At 37.2% G+C, this 23,773-nt stretch overlaps 1 protein-coding gene across 1 annotated transcript in view; it reads left to right on the top strand.

Annotated features, from left to right (window-relative positions):
• The window catches only part of LOC142656090 (very long chain fatty acid elongase 4-like), a 54,359-nt gene extending 30,654 nt beyond the window's left edge, over positions 1-23,705 (top strand). Inside the window, exons 5-8 of the mRNA XM_075830960.1 lie at positions 2,335-2,391; positions 5,469-5,583; positions 6,735-6,862; positions 23,289-23,705. Of these exons, the coding sequence (XP_075687075.1) occupies positions 2,335-2,391; positions 5,469-5,583; positions 6,735-6,862; positions 23,289-23,459 (471 nt within the window). The 3' untranslated portion in view covers positions 23,460-23,705. The remainder of the gene's footprint in view (positions 1-2,334; positions 2,392-5,468; positions 5,584-6,734; positions 6,863-23,288) is intronic.
• The last annotated feature ends 68 nt before the right edge of the window (positions 23,706-23,773 follow it).

Genomic DNA, 23,773 nt, shown 5'->3' with positions numbered 1-23,773 from the left:
ATATATAATATAATTACATTGTGATCAGACATGAGATCCACACATCTTATATACAGTAACAGCTATTCACCTATTACTACTGACAACCAGCCTGTATATCATGTGTGAGAGGTTGTCACAGCCCCGCCCCCTGTACTGACATCACTGATATATAATATAATTACACTGTGATCAGACATGAGATCCACACATCTTATATACAGTAACAGCTATTCATCTATTACTACTGACAACCAGCCTGTATATCATGTGTGAGAGGTTGTCACAGCCCCGCCCCCTGTTACTGACATCACTGATATATAATATAATTACATTGTGATCAGACATGAGATCCACACATCTTATATACAGTAACAGCTATTCATCTATTACTACTGACAACCAGCCTGTATATCATGTGTGAGAGGTTGTCACAGCTCCGCCCCCTGTTACTGACATCACTGATATATAATATAATTACATTGTGATCAGACATGAGATCCACACATCTTATATACAGTAACAGCTATTCATCTATTACTACTGACAACCAGCCTGTATATCATGTGTGAGAGGTTGTCACAGCTCCGCCCCCTGTTACTGACATCACTGATATATAATATAATTACACTGTGATCAGACATGAGATCCACACATCTTATATACAGTAACAGCTATTCATCTATAACTACTGACAACCAGCCAGTATATCATGTGTGAGAGGTTGTCACAGCCCCGCCCCCTGTTACTGACATCACTGATATATAATATAATTACACTGTGATCAGGCATGAGATCCACACATCTTATATACAGTAACAGCTATTCATCTATTACTACTGACAACCTGCCTGTATATCATGTGTGAGAGGTTGTCACAGCCCCGCCCCCTGTTACTGACATCTCTGATATATAATATAATTACATTGTGATCAGACATGAGATCCACACATCTTATATACAGTAACAGCTATTCATCTATTACTACTGACAACCAGCCTGTATATCATGTGTGAGAGGTTGTCACAGCCCCGCCCCCTGTTACTGACATCACTGATATATAATATAATTACATGTGATCAGACATGAGATCCACACATCTTATATACAGTCACAGCTATTCATCTATTACTACTGACAACCAGCCTGTATATCATGTGTGAGAGGTTGTCACAGCTCCGCCCCCTGTTACTGACATCACTGATATATAATATAATTACACTGTGATCAGACATGAGATCCACACATCTTATATACAGTAACAGCTATTCATCTATTACTACTAACAACCAGCCTGCATATCATGTGTGAGAGGTTGTCACAGCCCCGCCCCCTGTTACTGACATCACTGATATATAATATAATTACATGTGATCAGACATGAGATCCACACATCTTATATACAGTAACAGCTATTCATCTATTACTACTGACAACCTGCCTGTATATCATGTGTGAGAGGTTGTCACAGCCCCGCCCCCTGTTACTGACATCACTGATATATAATATAATTACACTGTGATCAGACATGAGATCCACACATCTTATATACAGTAACAGCTATTCATCTATTACTACAGACAACCAGCCTGTATATCATGTGTGAGAGGTTGTCACAGCCCCGCCCCCTGTTACTGACATCACTGATATATAATATAATTACATGTGATCAGACATGAGATCCACACATCTTATATACAGTAACAGCTATTCATCTATTACTACTGACAACCAGCGTGTATATCATGTGAGAGGTTGTCACAGCCCCGCCCCCTGTTACTGACATCACTGATATATAATATAATTACATTGTGATCAGACATGAGATCCACACATCTTATATACAGTAACAGCTATTCATCTATCACTACTGACAACCAGCCTGTATATCATGTGTGAGAGGTTGTCACAGCCCCGCCCCCTGTTACTGACATCACTGATATATAATATAATTACACTGTGATCAGACATGAGATCCACACATCTTATATACAGTAACAGCTATTCATCTATTACTACTGACAACAAGCCTGTATATCATGTGTGAGAGGTTGTCACAGCCCCGCCCCCTGTTACTGACATCACTGATATATAATATAATTACATGTGATCAGACATGAGATCCACACATCTTATATACAGTAACAGCTATTCATCTATTACTACTGACAACCAGCCTGTATATCATGTGTGAGAGGTTGTCACAGCCACGCCCCCTGTTCGTTATACCACTGATAATAATAGTAACTGTATTCCAGAATTTATAATAACACCAGTGTCGTGGAGTCAGGACAGTTGGAATATTGTGGTATTCGGGTCCGTCTCACCCTGATCTCGTGCTGTGGTCTCTTGTAGATGGCGGGCGTCTGCTGGTGGTTCTTCTTCTCCAAAGTGATTGAACTTCTTGACACAGTGAGTATGGCGGTTGCAGCGATCCCTTCACTCGTTGCTTTGGTATAATTACGGTTGAGTTGTATACGTACATTGCTAGACATGTAGATAATGGATGACACGTCTGATGGTAATGATGGAGGGGTCTCTGGGGGTTCGGATGTATTTTGTCTGTGACGTCTTTTTTTGTTTTTTCTCTTTGCTCTGGAAAGTGATGTAATGAGGAGCCTCACTAGAACAGAGACCCCCGTATAAGGCCCCAGTGATATGTAGCTCAGGTCTCATTGATTATTACATCTCTGTGATCTAGGGCGATGTCTAAGCAATTTAGAGTGTACCTCCGGTTTCAGTATTATGGGGTGCTTCTTTGGATCTGCAGGATATCTCAATAATCTGTTTTAGTGATCTGAAGCGTATCCTAGAGATTTGGGGAGTATCTCGGTGGTCTGGGGAGTATTTTGTGATCTGATGAGTTTCTCGGTGATCTGGGCTGTATGTCGGTGACCTGGGCTGTATGTCGGTGACCTGGGCTCTATGTCTCGGTGACCTGGGCTCTATGTCTCGGTGACCTTGGCTCTATGTCTCGGTGACCTGGGCTCTATGTCTCGGTGACCTGGGCTCTATGTCTCGGTGACCTGGGCTCTATGTCTCGGTGACCTGGGCTCTATGTCTCGGTGACCTGGGCTCTATGTTGGTCATCTGGGCTGTATTTCGGCGACCTGGGCTGTATGTCGGCGACCTGGGCTCTATGTAGGTCATCTGGGCTGTATGTCGGCGACCTGGGCTGTATGTCGGCGACCTGGCCTGTATGTCGGCGACCTGGGCTGTATCTCGGCGACCTGGGCTGTATCTCGGCGGTCTGCGCTGTATCTCGGCGGTCTGGGCTGTATCTCGGCGGTCTGGGCTGTATCTCGGCGGTCTGGGCTGTATCTCGGCGGTCTGGGCTGTATCTCGGCGGTCTGGGCTGTATCTCGGCGGTCTGGGCTGTATCTCGGCGGTCTGGGCTGTATCTCGGCGGTCTGGGCTGTATCTCGGCGGTCTGGGCTGTATCTCGGCGGTCTGGGCTGTATCTCGGCGGTCTGGGCTGTATCTCGGCGGTCTGGGCTGTATGTCGGCGGTCTGGGCTGTATGTCGGCGGTCTGGGCTGTATGTCGGCGGTCTGGGCTGTATGTCGGCGGTCTGGGCTGTATGTCGGCGGTCTGGGCTGTATGTCGGCGGTCTGGGCTGTATGTCGGCGGTCTGGGCTGTATGTCGGCGGTCTGGGCTGTATGTCGGCGGTCTGGGCTGTATGTCGGCGGTCTGGGCTGTATGTCGGCGGTCTGGGCTGTATGTCGGCGGTCTGGGCTGTATGTCGGCGGTCTGGGCTGTATGTCGGCGGTCTGGGCTGTATGTCGGCGGTCTGGGCTGTATGTCGGCGGTCTGGGCTGTATGTCGGCGGTCTGGGCTGTATGTCGGCGGTCTGGGCTGTATGTCGGCGGTCTGGGCTGTATGTCGGCGGTCTGGGCTGTATGTCGGCGGTCTGGGCTGTATGTCGGCGGTCTGGGCTGTATGTCGGCGGTCTGGGCTGTATGTCGGCGGTCTGGGCTGTATGTCGGCGGTCTGGGCTGTATGTCGGCGGTCTGGGCAGTATCTCGGCGGTCTGGGGAGTATCTCGGCGATCTGGGGAGTATCTCGGCGGTCTGGGGAGTATCTCGGCGGTCTGGGCTGTATCTCGGCGGTCTGGGCTGTATCTCGGCGGTCTGGGCTGTATGTCGGCGGTCTGGGCTGTATGTCGGCGGTCTGGGGAGTATGTCGGCGGTCTGGGCTGTATGTCGGCGGTCTGGGCTGTATGTCGGCGGTCTGGGCTGTATGTCGGCGGTCTGGGCTGTATGTCGGCGGTCTGGGCTGTATGTCGGCGGTCTGGGCTGTATGTCGGCGGTCTGGGCTGTATGTCGGCGGTCTGGGCTGTATGTCGGCGGTCTGGGCTGCATGTCGGCGGTCTGGGCTGCATGTCGGCGGTCTGGGCTGCATGTCGGCGGTCTGGGCTGCATGTCGGCGGTCTGGGCTGCATGTCGGCGGTCTGGGCTGCATGTCGGCGGTCTGGGCTGCATGTCGGCGGTCTGGGCTGCATGTCGGCGGTCTGGGCTGCATGTCGGCGGTCTGGGCTGCATGTCGGCGGTCTGGGCTGCATGTCGGCGGTCTGGGCTGCATGTCGGCGGTCTGGGCTGCATGTCGGCGGTCTGGGCTGCATGTCGGCGGTCTGGGCTGCATGTCGGCGGTCTGGGCTGCATGTCGGCGGTCTGGGCTGCATGTCGGCGGTCTGGGCTGCATGTCGGCGGTCTGGGCTGCATGTCGGCGGTCTGGGCAGTATCTCGGCGGTCTGGGGAGTATCTCGGCGATCTGGGGAGTATCTCGGCGATCTGGGGAGTATCTCGGCGGTCTGGGGAGTATCTCGGCGGTCTGGGCTGTATCTCGGCGGTCTGGGCTGTATGTCGGCGGTCTGGGCTGTATGTCGGCGGTCTGGGGAGTATGTCGGCGGTCTGGGCTGTATGTCGGCGGTCTGGGCTGTATGTCGGCGGTCTGGGCTGCATGTCGGCGGTCTGGGCTGCATGTCGGCGGTCTGGGCTGCATGTCGGCGGTCTGGGCTGCATGTCGGCGGTCTGGGCTGCATGTCGGCGGTCTGGGCTGCATGTCGGCGGTCTGGGCTGCATGTCGGCGGTCTGGGCTGCATGTCGGCGGTCTGGGCTGCATGTCGGCGGTCTGGGCTGCATGTCGGCGGTCTGGGCTGCATGTCGGCGGTCTGGGCTGCATGTCGGCGGTCTGGGCTGCATGTCGGCGGTCTGGGCTGCATGTCGGCGGTCTGGGCTGCATGTCGGCGGTCTGGGCTGCATGTCGGCGGTCTGGGCTGCATGTCGGCGGTCTGGGCTGCATGTCGGCGGTCTGGGCTGCATGTCGGCGGTCTGGGCTGCATGTCGGCGGTCTGGGCTGCATGTCGGCGGTCTGGGCTGCATGTCGGCGGTCTGGGCTGCATGTCGGCGGTCTGGGCTGTATGTCGGCGGTCTGGGGAGTATCTCGTGATCTATCTTAATTCTCATCATCTTCTTTCTTCTTTTCTTCAGATCTTCTTCATTATGAGGAAGAAGTTTAATCAGATCTCGTTTCTTCACGTTTATCACCATGCAACCATGATCTTCAACTGGTGGGCCGGGGTCAAATACGTGGCCGGAGGGCAGGGTGAGTGTGAAACGACATCTATGCCCCCCCAGCTTCCTGCTGTCCTAATCCCACATTCCTGGCTTTAACCATTTGTGGGAACAATGTGCCATTTCTCTGTCTCCCTGTATAACACGGACAGATCTCCAGATCTCCAGATCCCCAGATCTCCGCTGCCTCTATCTCTTGTGTCACTTGGAATGAAGTTAACAAAGTAGTGACCGCGTCTCCTAGAATGAAACCTTATTCATGTCAGACCGGTATATACATTCCTCCGGCTTGAGGAGCGCCCAGTTATATGGGGTCAAAACGTTGCCTACCCCGGTGTGCCCAGGTCCGGCACGAGTGAATAATATTTGATTGAAGAAGACGCTGTGGCCACTTTGTGGGCTGTCGGTGGGTTTGGGAATGAGCCGTCCCATGGGGTGACCGGGCATCGCGGTCTAGAGGAGCGGTCGCTGATCCTATTTGCATTTTTCTGGATTCTCATTGGGATAATAAAGTTGTTTTTTTCCTTTGAGAACTTGTCCCTCTGAAGTAAAAAAATAAAAATCTCTAGTAAAAAAAAGTCCATGAGTCGTCCTGTTGGTGACACCATATGCCGATCATAACCGCTCCCACATGGCTGGTCACCCAGCTTTCCGACACTCCTGAATAGCAAATCTACCTGGCTATGTGGTGATCCATCCCTCACTCTTACATTGCTGCAGGCACATTTACCTTTCAGGAGTCTGGCAGAGCAGGGTATCAAGCACTCCGAGAGCTGCAGTGATGGCCATCTAGGTTGTCAGCCTTCCCCAGGACGAGATCTAGGTTGTCAGCCTTCCCCAGGACGAGATCTAGGTTGTCAGCCTTCCCCAGGAGCAGATCTAGGTTGTCAGCCTTCCCCAGGACGAGATCTAGGTTGTCAGCCAGAGCAGATATAGGTTGTCAGCCGTCCCCAGGACAAGATCTAGGTTGTCAGCCGTCCCCAGGACGAGATATAGGTTGTCAGCCGTCCCCAGGACAAGATCTAGGTTGTCAGCCGTCCCCAGGACAAGATCTAGGTTGTCAGCCGTCCCCAGTAACAGATATCCGATGCCTCCAGGATGACTATTTGTGACATTTCTCAATGATCGGAGACCCTGACCTCTTGTCCTCGTCACCATCATCGCCCCCTCTTGTCTCCGCAGCGTTTTTTATCGGTATGCTCAATTCGTTTGTCCACATCTTTATGTATCTGTACTACGCGCTCGCCGTGCTGGGGCCGTCCGTGCAGAAATACCTGTGGTGGAAGCGCTACCTGACGATCCTGCAGCTGGTAACACGAGATTATACACCGTCACATTATATACAGTATATTATACACCGTCACATTATATCACCGCTCCGATCACATTATATACAGTATATTATACACCGTCACATTATATCACCGCTCCGATCACATTATATACATTATATTATACACCGTCACATTATATCACATTATATACAGTATATTATACACCGTCACATTATATCACATTATATACAGTATATTATACACCGTCACATTATATCACATTATATACAGTATATTATACACCGTCACATTATATCACCGCTCCGATCACATTATATACATTATATTATACACCGTCACATTATATCACATTATATACAGTATATTATACACCGTCACATTATATCACATTATATACAGTATATTATACACCGTCACATTATATCACATTATATACAGTATATTATACACCGTCACATTATATCACATTATATACAGTATATTATACACCGTCACATTATATCACCGCTCCGATCACATTATATACATTATATTATACACCGTCACATTATATCACATTATATACAGTATATTATACACCGTCACATTATATCACATTATATACATTATATTATACACCGTCACATTATATCACATTATATACATTATATTATACACCGTCACATTATATCACCGCTCCGATCACATTATATACATTATATTATACACCGTCACATTATATCACATTATATACAGTATATTATACACCGTCACATTATATCACATTATATACAGTATATTATACACCGTCACATTATATCACCGCTCCGATCACATTATATACAGTATATTATACACCGTCACATTATATCACCGCTCCGATCACATTATATACATTATACACATTATTATACACCGTCACATTATATACAGTATATTATACACCGTCACATTATATCACCGCTCCGATCACATTATATACATTATTATACACCGTCACATTATATCACCGCTCCGATCACATTATATACAGTATATTATACACCGTCACATTATATCACCACTCCGATCACATTATATACAGTATATTATACACCGTCACATTATATCACCGCTCCGATCACATTATATACAGTATATTATACACCGTCACATTATATCACCGCTCCGATCACATTATATACAGTATATTATACACCGTCACATTATATCACCGCTCCGATCACATTATATACATTATTATACACCGTCACATTATATACATTATACACATTATTATACACCGTCACATTATATACAGTATATTATACACCGTCACATTATATCACCGCTCCGATCACATTATATACATTATATTATACACCGTCACATTATATCACCGCTCCGATCACATTATATACATTATATTATACACCGTCACATTATATCACCGCTCCGATCACATTATATACAGTATATTATACACCGTCACATTATATACAGTATATTATACACCGTCACATTATATCACATTATATACAGTATATTATACACCGTCACATTATATCACATTATATACAGTATATTATACACCGTCACATTATATCACATTATATACAGTATATTATACACCGTCACATTATATCACCGCTCCGATCACATTATATACAGTATATTATACACCGTCACATTATATACAGTATATTATACACCGTCACATTATATCACATTATATACAGTATATTATACACCGTCACATTATATCACATTATATACAGTATATTATACACCGTCACATTATATACATTATATACAGTATATTATACACCGTCACATTATATCACCGCTCCGATCACATTATATACATTATATTATACACCGTCACATTATATCACCGCTCCGATCACATTATATACAGTATATTATACACCGTCACATTATATCACCGCTCCGATCACATTATATACAGTATATTATACACCGTCACATTATATCACCGCTCCGATCACATTATATACAGTATATTATACACCGTCACATTATATCACCGCTCCGATCACATTATATACATTATATTATACACCGTCACATTATATCACATTATATACAGTATATTATACACCGTCACATTATATCACCACTCCGATCACATTATATACATTATATTATACACCGTCACATTATATCACCACTCCGATCACATTATATACATTATATTATACACCGTCACATATTACAGATCATAGATACATAGATCACATTATATACAGTATATTATACACCGTCACATTATATCACATTATATACAGTATATTATACACCGTCACATTATATCACATTATATACAGTATATTATACACCGTCACATTATATCACATTATATACAGTATATTATACACCGTCACATTATATCACATTATATACAGTATATTATACACCGTCACATTATATCACCGCTCCGATCACATTATATACAGTATATTATACACCGTCACATTATATCACCGCTCCGATCACATTATATACAGTATATTATACACCGTCACATTATATCACATTATATACAGTATATTATACACCGTCACATAATATCACCGCTCCGATCACATTATATACAGTATATTATACACCGTCACATTATATCACCGCTCCGATCACATTATATACAGTATATTATACACCGTCACATTATATCACCGCTCCGATCACATTATATACATTATATTATACACCGTCACATTATATCACCGCTCCGATCACATTATATACAGTATATTATACACCGTCACATTATATCACATTATATACAGTATATTATACACCGTCACATTATATACATTATATACATTATATTATACACCGTCACATTATATCACATTATATACAGTATATTATACACCGTCACATTATATACAGTATATTATACACCGTCACATTATATCACCGCTCCGATCACATTATATACATTATATTATACACCGTCACATAATATCACCGCTCCGATCACATTATATACAGTATATTATACACCGTCACATTATATCACCGCTCCGATCACATTATATACATTATATTATACACCGTCACATTATATCACCGCTCCGATCACATTATATACATTATATTATACACCGTCACATTATATCACCGCTCCGATCACATTATATACAGTATATTATACACCGTCACATTATATCACCGCTCCGATCACATTATATACAGTATATTATACACCGTCACATTATATCACCGCTCCGATCACATTATATACATTATATTATACACCGTCACATATTACAGATCATAGATACATAGATCACATTATATACAGTATATTATACACCGTCACATTATATCACATTATATACAGTATATTATACACCGTCACATTATATCACCGCTCCGATCACATTATATACATTATATTATACACCGTCACATTATATCACCGCTCCGATCACATTATATACAGTATATTATACACCGTCACATTATATCACCGCTCCGATCACATTATATACATTATATTATACACCGTCACATTATATCACATTATATACAGTATATTATACACCGTCACATTATATACATTATATACAGTATATTATACACCGTCACATTATATCACCGCTCCGATCACATTATATACATTATATTATACACCGTCACATTATATCACCGCTCCGATCACATTATATACAGTATATTATACACCGTCACATAATATCACCGCTCCGATCACATTATATACATTATATTATACACCGTCACATTATATCACCGCTCCGATCACATTATATACAGTATATTATACACCGTCACATTATATCACCGCTCCGATCACATTATATACATTATATTATACACCGTCACATTATATCACCGCTCCGATCACATTATATACATTATATTATACACCGTCACATTATATCACCGCTCCGATCACATTATATACAGTATATTATACACCGTCACATTATATCACCGCTCCGATCACATTATATACATTATATTATACACCGTCACATAATATCACCGCTCCGATCACATTATATACAGTATATTATACACCGTCACATTATATCACCGCTCCGATCACATTATATACAGTATATTATACACCGTCACATAATATCACCGCTCCGATCACATTATATACATTATATTATACACCGTCACATATTACAGATCATAGATACATAGATCACATTATATACAGTATATTATACACCGTCACATTATATCACATTATATACAGTATATTATACACCGTCACATATTACAGATCATAGATACATAGATCACATTATATACAGTATATTATACACCGTCACATTATATCACCGCTCCGATCACATTATATACATTATATTATACACCGTCACATTATATCACATTATATACAGTATATTATACACCGTCACATTATATCACCGCTCCGATCACATTATATACAGTATATTATACACCGTCACATTATATCACCGCTCCGATCACATTATATACATTATATTATACACCGTCACATTATATCACATTATATACATTATATTATACACCGTCACATTATATCACATTATATACAGTATATTATACACCGTCACATTATATCACATTATATACATTATATTATACACCGTCACATTATATCACCGCTCCGATCACATTATATACAGTATATTATACACCGTCACATTATATCACCGCTCCGATCACATTATATACATTATATTATACACCGTCACATTATATCACCGCTCCGATCACATTATATACAGTATATTATACACCGTCACATTATATTACATTATATACAGTATATTATACACCACGTCACATATTACAGATCATAGATACATAGATCACATTATATACAGTATATTATACACCGTCACATTATATCACATTATATACAGTATATTATACACCGTCACATTATATCACATTATATACAGTATATTATACACCGTCACATTATATCACCGCTCCGATCACATTATATACATTATATTATACACCGTCACATAATATCACCACTCCGATCACATTATATACATTATATTATACACCGTCACATTATATCACATTATATACATTATATTATACACCGTCACATTATATCACATTATATACAGTATATTATACACCGTCACATTATATCACATTATATACATTATATTATACACCGTCACATTATATCACATTATATACAGTATATTATACACCGTCACATTATATCACATTATATACAGTATATTATACACCGTCACATTATATCACATTATATACAGTATATTATACACCGTCACATAATATCACCGCTCCGATCACATTATATACAGTATATTATACACCGTCACATTATATCACCGCTCCGATCACATTATATACATTATATTATACACCGTCACATTATATCACCGCTCCGATCACATTATATACAGTATATTATACACCGTCACATTATATCACCGCTCCGATCACATTATATACATTATATTATACACCGTCACATAATATCACCGCTCCGATCACATTATATACATTATATACAGTATATTATACACCGTCACATTATATCACATTATATTATACACCGTCACATTATATCACCGCTCCGATCACATTATATACATTATATTATACACCGTCACATTATATCACCGCTCCGATCACATTATATACAGTATATTATACACCGTCACATTATATCACCGCTCCGATCACATTATATACATTATATTATACACCGTCACATTATATCACCGCTCCGATCACATTATATACATTATATTATACACCGTCACATTATATCACCGCTCCGATCACATTATATACATTATATTATACACCGTCACATTATATCACATTATATACAGTATATTATACACCGTCACATTATATCACCACTCCGATCACATTATATACATTATATTATACACCGTCACATTATATCACCACTCCGATCACATTATATACATTATATTATACACCGTCACATTATATCACCGCTCCGATCACATTATATACATTATATTATACACCGTCACATTATATCACCGCTCCGATCACATTATATACAGTATATTATACACCGTCACATATTACAGATCATAGATACATAGATCACATTATATACAGTATATTATACACCGTCACATTATATCACATTATATACAGTATATTATACACCGTCACATTATATCACCGCTCCGATCACATTATATACAGTATATTATACACCGTCACATTATATCACATTATATACAGTATATTATACACCGTCACATTATATCACATTATATACAGTATATTATACACCGTCACATTATATCACCGCTCCGATCACATTATATACAGTATATTATACACCGTCACATTATATCACATTATATCACATTATATACAGTATATTATACACCGTCACATTATATCACATTATATACAGTATATTATACACCGTCACATAATATCACCACTCCGATCACATTATATACATTATATTATACACCGTCACATTATATCACCGCTCCGATCACATTATATACATTATATTATACACCGTCACATTATATCACCGCTCCGATCACATTATATACAGTATATTATACACCGTCACATATTACAGATCATAGATACATAGATCACATTATATACAGTATATTATACACCGTCACATTATATCACATTATATACAGTATATTATACACCGTCACATTATATCACATTATATACATTATATTATACACCGTCACATTATATCACCGCTCCGATCACATTATATACAGTATATTATACACCGTCACATTATATCACATTATATACAGTATATTATACACCGTCACATTATATACATTATATACAGTATATTATACACCGTCACATTATATCACCGCTCCGATCACATTATATCACATTATATTATACACCGTCACATTATATCACCGCTCCGATCACATTATATACAGTATATTATACACCGTCACATTATATCACCGCTCCGATCACATTATATACAGTATATTATACACCGTCACATTATATCACCGCTCCGATCACATTATATACATTATATTATACACCGTCACATAATATCACCGCTCCGATCACATTATATACAGTATATTATACACCGTCACATTATATCACCGCTCCGATCACATTATATACATTATATTATACACCGTCACATAATATCACCGCTCCGATCACATTATATACAGTATATTATACACCGTCACATTATATCACCGCTCCGATCACATTATATACAGTATATTATACACCGTCACATTATATCACCGCTCCGATCACATTATATACATTATATTATACACCGTCACATATTACAGATCATAGATACATAGATCACATTATATACAGTATATTATACACCGTCACATTATATCACATTATATACAGTATATTATACACCGTCACATTATATCACATTATATACAGTATATTATACACCGTCACATTATATCACATTATATACAGTATATTATACACCGTCACATTATATCACATTATATACAGTATATTATACACCGTCACATTATATCACCGCTCCGATCACATTATATACATTATATTATACACCGTCACATTATATCACCGCTCCGATCACATTATATACAGTATATTATACACCGTCACATTATATCACATTATATACAGTATATTATACACCGTCACATTATATCACATTATATACAGTATATTATACACCGTCACATTATATCACCGCTCCGATCACATTATATACAGTATATTATACACCGTCACATATTACAGATCATAGATACATAGATCACATTATATACAGTATATTATACACCGTCACATTATATCACATTATATACAGTATATTATACACCGTCACATTATATCACCGCTCCGATCACATTATATACATTATATTATACACCGTCACATAATATCACCGCTCCGATCACATTATATACAGTATATTATACACCGTCACATTATATCACCGCTCCGATCACATTATATACATTATATTATACACCGTCACATAATATCACCGCTCCGATCACATTATATACATTATATTATACACCGTCACATTATATCACATTATATACAGTATATTATACACCGTCACATTATATCACATTATATACAGTATATTATACACCGTCACATTATATCACATTATATACATTATATTATACACCGTCACATTATATCACATTATATACAGTATATTATACACCGTCACATTATATCACCGCTCCGATCACATTATATACAGTATATTATACACCGTCACATATTACAGATCATAGATACATAGATCACATTATATACAGTATATTATACACCGTCACATTATATCACATTATATACAGTATATTATACACCGTCACATTATATCACCGCTCCGATCACATTATATACATTATATTATACACCGTCACATAATATCACCGCTCCGATCACATTATATACAGTATATTATACACCGTCACATTATATCACCGCTCCGATCACATTATATACAGTATATTATACACCGTCACATTATATCACATTATATACAGTATATTATACACCGTCACATTATATCACATTATATACAGTATATTATACACCGTCACATTATATCACATTATATACAGTATATTATACACCGTCACATTATATCACCGCTCCGATCACATTATATACATTATATTATACACCGTCACATTATATCACATTATATACAGTATATTATACACCGTCACATTATATCACATTATATACATTATATTATACACCGTCACATTATATCACATTATATACAGTATATTATACACCGTCACATTATATCACCGCTCCGATCACATTATATACAGTATATTATACACCGTCACATATTACAGATCATAGATACATAGATCACATTATATACAGTATATTATACACCGTCACATTATATCACATTATATACAGTATATTATACACCGTCACATTATATCACCGCTCCGATCACATTATATACATTATATTATACACCGTCACATAATATCACCGCTCCGATCACATTATATACAGTATATTATACACCGTCACATTATATCACCGCTCCGATCACATTATATACAGTATATTATACACCGTCACATAATATCACCGCTCCGATCACATTATATACATTATATTATACACCGTCACATTATATCACCGCTCCGATCACATTATATACAGTATATTATACACCGTCACATTATATCACATTATATACATTATATTATACACCGTCACATTATATCACATTATATACAGTATATTATACACCGTCACATAATATCACCACTCCGATCACATTATATACATTATATTATACACCGTCACATTATATCACCGCTCCGATCACATTATATACAGTATATTATACACCGTCACATATTACAGATCATAGATACATAGATCACATTATATACAGTATATTATACACCGTCACATTATATCACCGCTCCGATCACATTATATACATTATATTATACACCGTCACATTATATCACATTATATACAGTATATTATACACCGTCACATTATATCACCGCTCCGATCACATTATATACAGTATATTATACACCGTCACATTATATCACCGCTCCGATCACATTATATACATTATATTATACACCGTCACATAATATCACCGCTCCGATCACATTATATACAGTATATTATACACCGTCACATTATATCACCGCTCCGATCACATTATATACATTATATTATACACCGTCACATTATATCACCGCTCCGATCACATTATATACAGTATATTATACACCGTCACATATTACAGATCATAGATACATAGATCACATTATATACAGTATATTATACACCGTCACATTATATCACATTATATACAGTATATTATACACCGTCACATTATATCACATTATATACATTATATTATACACCGTCACATTATATCACCGCTCCGATCACATTATATACAGTATATTATACACCGTCACATTATATCACATTATATACAGTATATTATACACCGTCACATTATATACATTATATACAGTATATTATACACCGTCACATTATATCACCGCTCCGATCACATTATATCACATTATATTATACACCGTCACATTATATCACCGCTCCGATCACATTATATACAGTATATTATACACCGTCACATTATATCACCGCTCCGATCACATTATATACAGTATATTATACACCGTCACATTATATCACCGCTCCGATCACATTATATACAGTATATTATACACCGTCACATTATATCACCGCTCCGATCACATTATATACAGTATATTATACACCGTCACATTATATCACATTATATACAGTATATTATACACCGTCACATTATATCACATTATATACAGTATATTATACACCGTCACATTATATCACATTATATACAGTATATTATACACCGTCACATTATATCACATTATATACAGTATATTATACACCGTCACATTATATCACCGCTCCGATCACATTATATACATTATATTATACACCGTCACATTATATCACCGCTCCGATCACATTATATACAGTATATTATACACCGTCACATTATATCACCGCTCCGATCACATTATATACAGTATATTATACACCGTCACATTATATCACCGCTCCGATCACATTATATACATTATATTATACACCGTCACATTATATCACCGCTCCGATCACATTATATACAGTATATTATACACCGTCACATTATATCACCGCTCCGATCACATTATATACAGTATATTATACACCGTCACATTATATCACCGCTCCGATCACATTATATACAGTATATTATACACCGTCACATTATATCACCGCTCCGATCACATTATATACAGTATATTATACACCGTCACATTATATCACATTATATACAGTATATTATACACCGTCACATTATATCACATTATATACAGTATATTATACACCGTCACATTATATCACATTATATACAGTATATTATACACCGTCACATTATATCACATTATATACAGTATATTATACACCGTCACATTATATCACCGCTCCGATCACATTATATACATTATATTATACACCGTCACATTATATCACCGCTCCGATCACATTATATACAGTATATTATACACCGTCACATTATATCACATTATATACAGTATATTATACACCGTCACATTATATCACATTATATACAGTATATTATACACCGTCACATTATATCACCGCTCCGATCACATTATATACAGTATATTATACACCGTCACATATTACAGATCATAGATACATAGATCACATTATATACAGTATATTATACACCGTCACATTATATCACATTATATACAGTATATTATACACCGTCACATTATATCACCGCTCCGATCACATTATATACATTATATTATACACCGTCACATAATATCACCGCTCCGATCACATTATATACAGTATATTATACACCGTCACATTATATCACCGCTCCGATCACATTATATACATTATATTATACACCGTCACATAATATCACCGCTCCGATCACATTATATACATTATATTATACACCGTCACATTATATCACATTATATACATTATATTATACACCGTCACATTATATCACATTATATACAGTATATTATACACCGTCACATTATATCACCGCTCCGATCACATTATATACAGTATATTATACACCGTCACATATTACAGATCATAGATACATAGATCACATTATATACAGTATATTATACACCGTCACATTATATCACATTATATACAGTATATTATACACCGTCACATTATATCACCGCTCCGATCACATTATATACATTATATTATACACCGTCACATAATATCACCGCTCCGATCACATTATATACAGTATATTATACACCGTCACATTATATCACATTATATCACATTATATACAGTATATTATACACCGTCACATTATATCACCGCTCCGATCACATTATATACAGTATATTATACACCGTCACATTATATCACATTATATCACATTATATACAGTATATTATACACCGTCACATTATATCACCGCTCCGATCACATTATATACATTATATTATACACCGTCACATAATATCACCGCTCCGATCACATTATATACATTATATTATACACCGTCACATTATATCACCGCTCCGATCACATTATATACATTATATTATACACCGTCACATAATATCACCGCTCCGATCACATTATATACAGTATATTATACACCGTCACATTATATCACCGCTCCGATCACATTATATACAGTATATTATACACCGTCACATTATATCACCGCTCCGATCACATTATATACATTATATTATACACCGTCACATATTACAGATCATAGATACATAGATCACATTATATACAGTATATTATACACCGTCACATTATATCACATTATATACAGTATATTATACACCGTCACATTATATCACATTATATACAGTATATTATACACCGTCACATTATATCACATTATATACATTATATTATACACCGTCACATTATATCACATTATATACAGTATATTATACACCGTCACATTATATCACCGCTCCGATCACATTATATACATTATATTATACACCGTCACATTATATCACCACTCCGATCACATTATATACAGTATATTATACACCGTCACATTATATCACATTATATACATTATATTATACACCGTCACATTATATCACATTATATACAGTATATTATACACCGTCACATAATATCACCACTCCGATCACATTATATACATTATATTATACACCGTCACATTATATCACCGCTCCGATCACATTATATACAGTATATTATACACCGTCACATATTACAGATCATAGATACATAGATCACATTATATACAGTATATTATACACCGTCACATTATATCACCGCTCCGATCACATTATATACATTATATTATACACCGTCACATTATATCACATTATATACAGTATATTATACACCGTCACATTATATCACCGCTCCGATCACATTATATACAGTATATTATACACCGTCACATTATATCACATTATATACAGTATATTATACACCGTCACATTATATCACCGCTCCGATCACATTATATACATTATATTATACACCGTCACATTATATCACCGCTCCGATCACATTATATACATTATATTATACACCGTCACATTATATCACCGCTCCGATCACATTATATACAGTATATTATACACCGTCACATTATATCACATTATATACATTATATTATACACCGTCACATTATATCACCGCTCCGATCACATTATATACAGTATATTATACACCGTCACATTATATCACATTATATACAGTATATTATACACCGTCACATTATATCACCGCTCCGATCACATTATATACAGTATATTATACACCGTCACATTATATCACCGCTCCGATCACATTATATACATTATATTATACACCGTCACATAATATCACCGCTCCGATCACATTATATACAGTATATTATACACCGTCACATTATATCACCGCTCCGATCACATTATATACAGTATATTATACACCGTCACATTATATCACCGCTCCGATCACATTATATACATTATATTATACACCGTCACATTATATCACCGCTCCGATCACATTATATACATTATATTATACACCGTCACATATTACAGATCATAGATACATAGATCACATTATATACAGTATATTATACACCGTCACATTATATCACATTATATACAGTATATTATACACCGTCACATTATATCACCGCTCCGATCACATTATATACAGTATATTATACACCGTCACATTATATCACATTATATACAGTATATTATACACCGTCACATTATATCACATTATATACAGTATATTATACACCGTCACATTATATCACCGCTCCGATCACATTATATACATTATATTATACACCGTCACATAATATCACATTATATACAGTATATTATACACCGTCACATTATATCACATTATATACAGTATATTATACACCGTCACATTATATCACATTATATTATACACCGTCACATAATATCACCGCTCCGATCACATTATATACAGTATATTATACACCGTCACATTATATCACCGCTCCGATCACATTATATACAGTATATTATACACCGTCACATTATATCACATTATATACAGTATATTATACACCGTCACATTATATCACCGCTCCGATCACATTATATACATTATATTATACACCGTCACATTATATCACCGCTCCGATCACATTATATACAGTTTATTATACACCGTCACATTATATCACCGCTCCGATCACATTATATACAGTATATTATACACCGTCACATTATATCACATTATATACAGTATATTATACACCGTCACATTATATCACATTATATACAGTATATTATACACCGTCACATTATATCACATTATATACAGTATATTATACACCGTCACATTATATCACATTATATACAGTATATTATACACCGTCACATTATATCACATTATATACAGTATATTATACACCGTCACATTATATCACCGCTCCGATCACATTATATACATTATATTATACACCGTCACATTATATCACCGCTCCGATCACATTATATACAGTATATTATACACCGTCACATTATATACATTATATACAGTATATTATACACCGTCACATTATATACATTATATACAGTATATTATACACCGTCACATTATATCACCGCTCCGATCACATTATATACAGTATATTATACACCGTCACATTATATCACCGCTCCGATCACATTATATACATTATATTATACACCGTCACATTATATCACCGCTCCGATCACATTATATACATTATATTATACACCGTCACATTATATCACATTATATACAGTATATTATACACCGTCACATTATATCACATTATATACAGTATATTATACACCGTCACATTATATCACATTATATACAGTATATTATACACCGTCACATTATATCACCGCTCCGATCACATTATATACATTATATTATACACCGTCACATTATATCACATTATATACAGTATATTATACACCGTCACATTATATCACATTATATACAGTATATTATACACCGTCACATTATATCACATTATATACAGTATATTATACACCGTCACATTATATCACATTATATACAGTATATTATACACCGTCACATTATATCACATTATATACAGTATATTATACACCGTCACATTATATCACATTATATACAGTATATTATACACCGTCACATTATATCACCGCTCCGATCACATTATATACATTATATTATACACCGTCACATATTACAGATCATAGATACATAGATCACATTATATACAGTATATTATACACCGTCACATTATATCACATTATATACAGTATATTATACACCGTCACATTATATCACATTATATACATTATATTATACACCGTCACATTATATCACATTATATACAGTATATTATACACCGTCACATTATATCACATTATATACAGTATATTATACACCGTCACATTATATCACATTATATACAGTATATTATACACCGTCACATTATATCACCGCTCCGATCACATTATATACATTATATTATACACCGTCACATTATATCACATTATATACAGTATATTATACACCGTCACATTATATCACATTATATACAGTATATTATACACCGTCACATTATATCACATTATATTATACACCGTCACATAATATCACCGCTCCGATCACATTATATACAGTATATTATACACCGTCACATTATATCACCGCTCCGATCACATTATATACAGTATATTATACACCGTCACATTATATCACATTATATACAGTATATTATACACCGTCACATTATATCACATTATATACAGTATATTATACACCGTCACATTATATCACCGCTCCGATCACATTATATACAGTATATTATACACCGTCACATTATATCACATTATATACAGTATATTATACACCGTCACATTATATCACCGCTCCGATCACATTATATACAGTATATTATACACCGTCACATATTACAGATCATAGATACATAGATCACATTATATACAGTATATTATACACCGTCACATTATATACATTATATACAGTATATTATACACCGTCACATTATATCACATTATATACATTATATACAGTATATTATACACCGTCACATATTACAGATCATAGATACATAGATCACATTATATACAGTATATTATACACCGTCACATTATATCACATTATATACAGTATATTATACACCGTCACATATTACAGTACAGATCATAGATCACATTATATACAGTATATTATACACCGTCACATTATATACATTATTATACACCGTCACATATTACAGTACAGATCATAGATCACATTATATACATTATTATCACTATTTTGTCTCTTGTCCCTTCCCCTGTAGACTCAGTTTACAGCCATTGCTCTTCACTCGGGGTACAACCTCTTCACGGACTGTCCGTTCCCGGATGGGTTTAATTTGGCCGTCTTCATCTACATCATCACCCTCATCATCCTTTTCCTCAACTTCTACTACCAGACCTACCTCCGCCGGCCCCACAAGAAGGAGGCGTGAGCAGTCGGGGGCCGCGGTCTACTGCCTGGAGGCATGAAGTGCTTTACCTGCGGTCCCAGCTCAAGGGCCACAGATGTTCTAATAACTCCGTGTTCAGGGGCCACTGATGCCTGGAAATGAACAGTTTGGGGGCCACATAGGATATTATTTTCTTCTATCAGTCTCCCAGCCCGGTCTCTACATCAGACACCGCGGAGGTCGCCTTCCGATGACGTCACTACAGTCAATAAATGTGTTCGTTTTTTTTACCTGTTCTGTTTCCTTCAGTGCTCGTGTATGTAACGTGTACGGTATGACGGGGCAGACGTGATACG

The sequence above is a fragment of the Rhinoderma darwinii genome, chromosome 6 (assembly GCF_050947455.1).
Source record: "Rhinoderma darwinii isolate aRhiDar2 chromosome 6, aRhiDar2.hap1, whole genome shotgun sequence".
NCBI classification, from domain to species: domain Eukaryota; kingdom Metazoa; phylum Chordata; class Amphibia; order Anura; family Rhinodermatidae; genus Rhinoderma; species Rhinoderma darwinii.
Note: the sequence above shows the minus strand (reverse complement) of the source record. Positions and strands in the feature narration are given on the sequence as shown.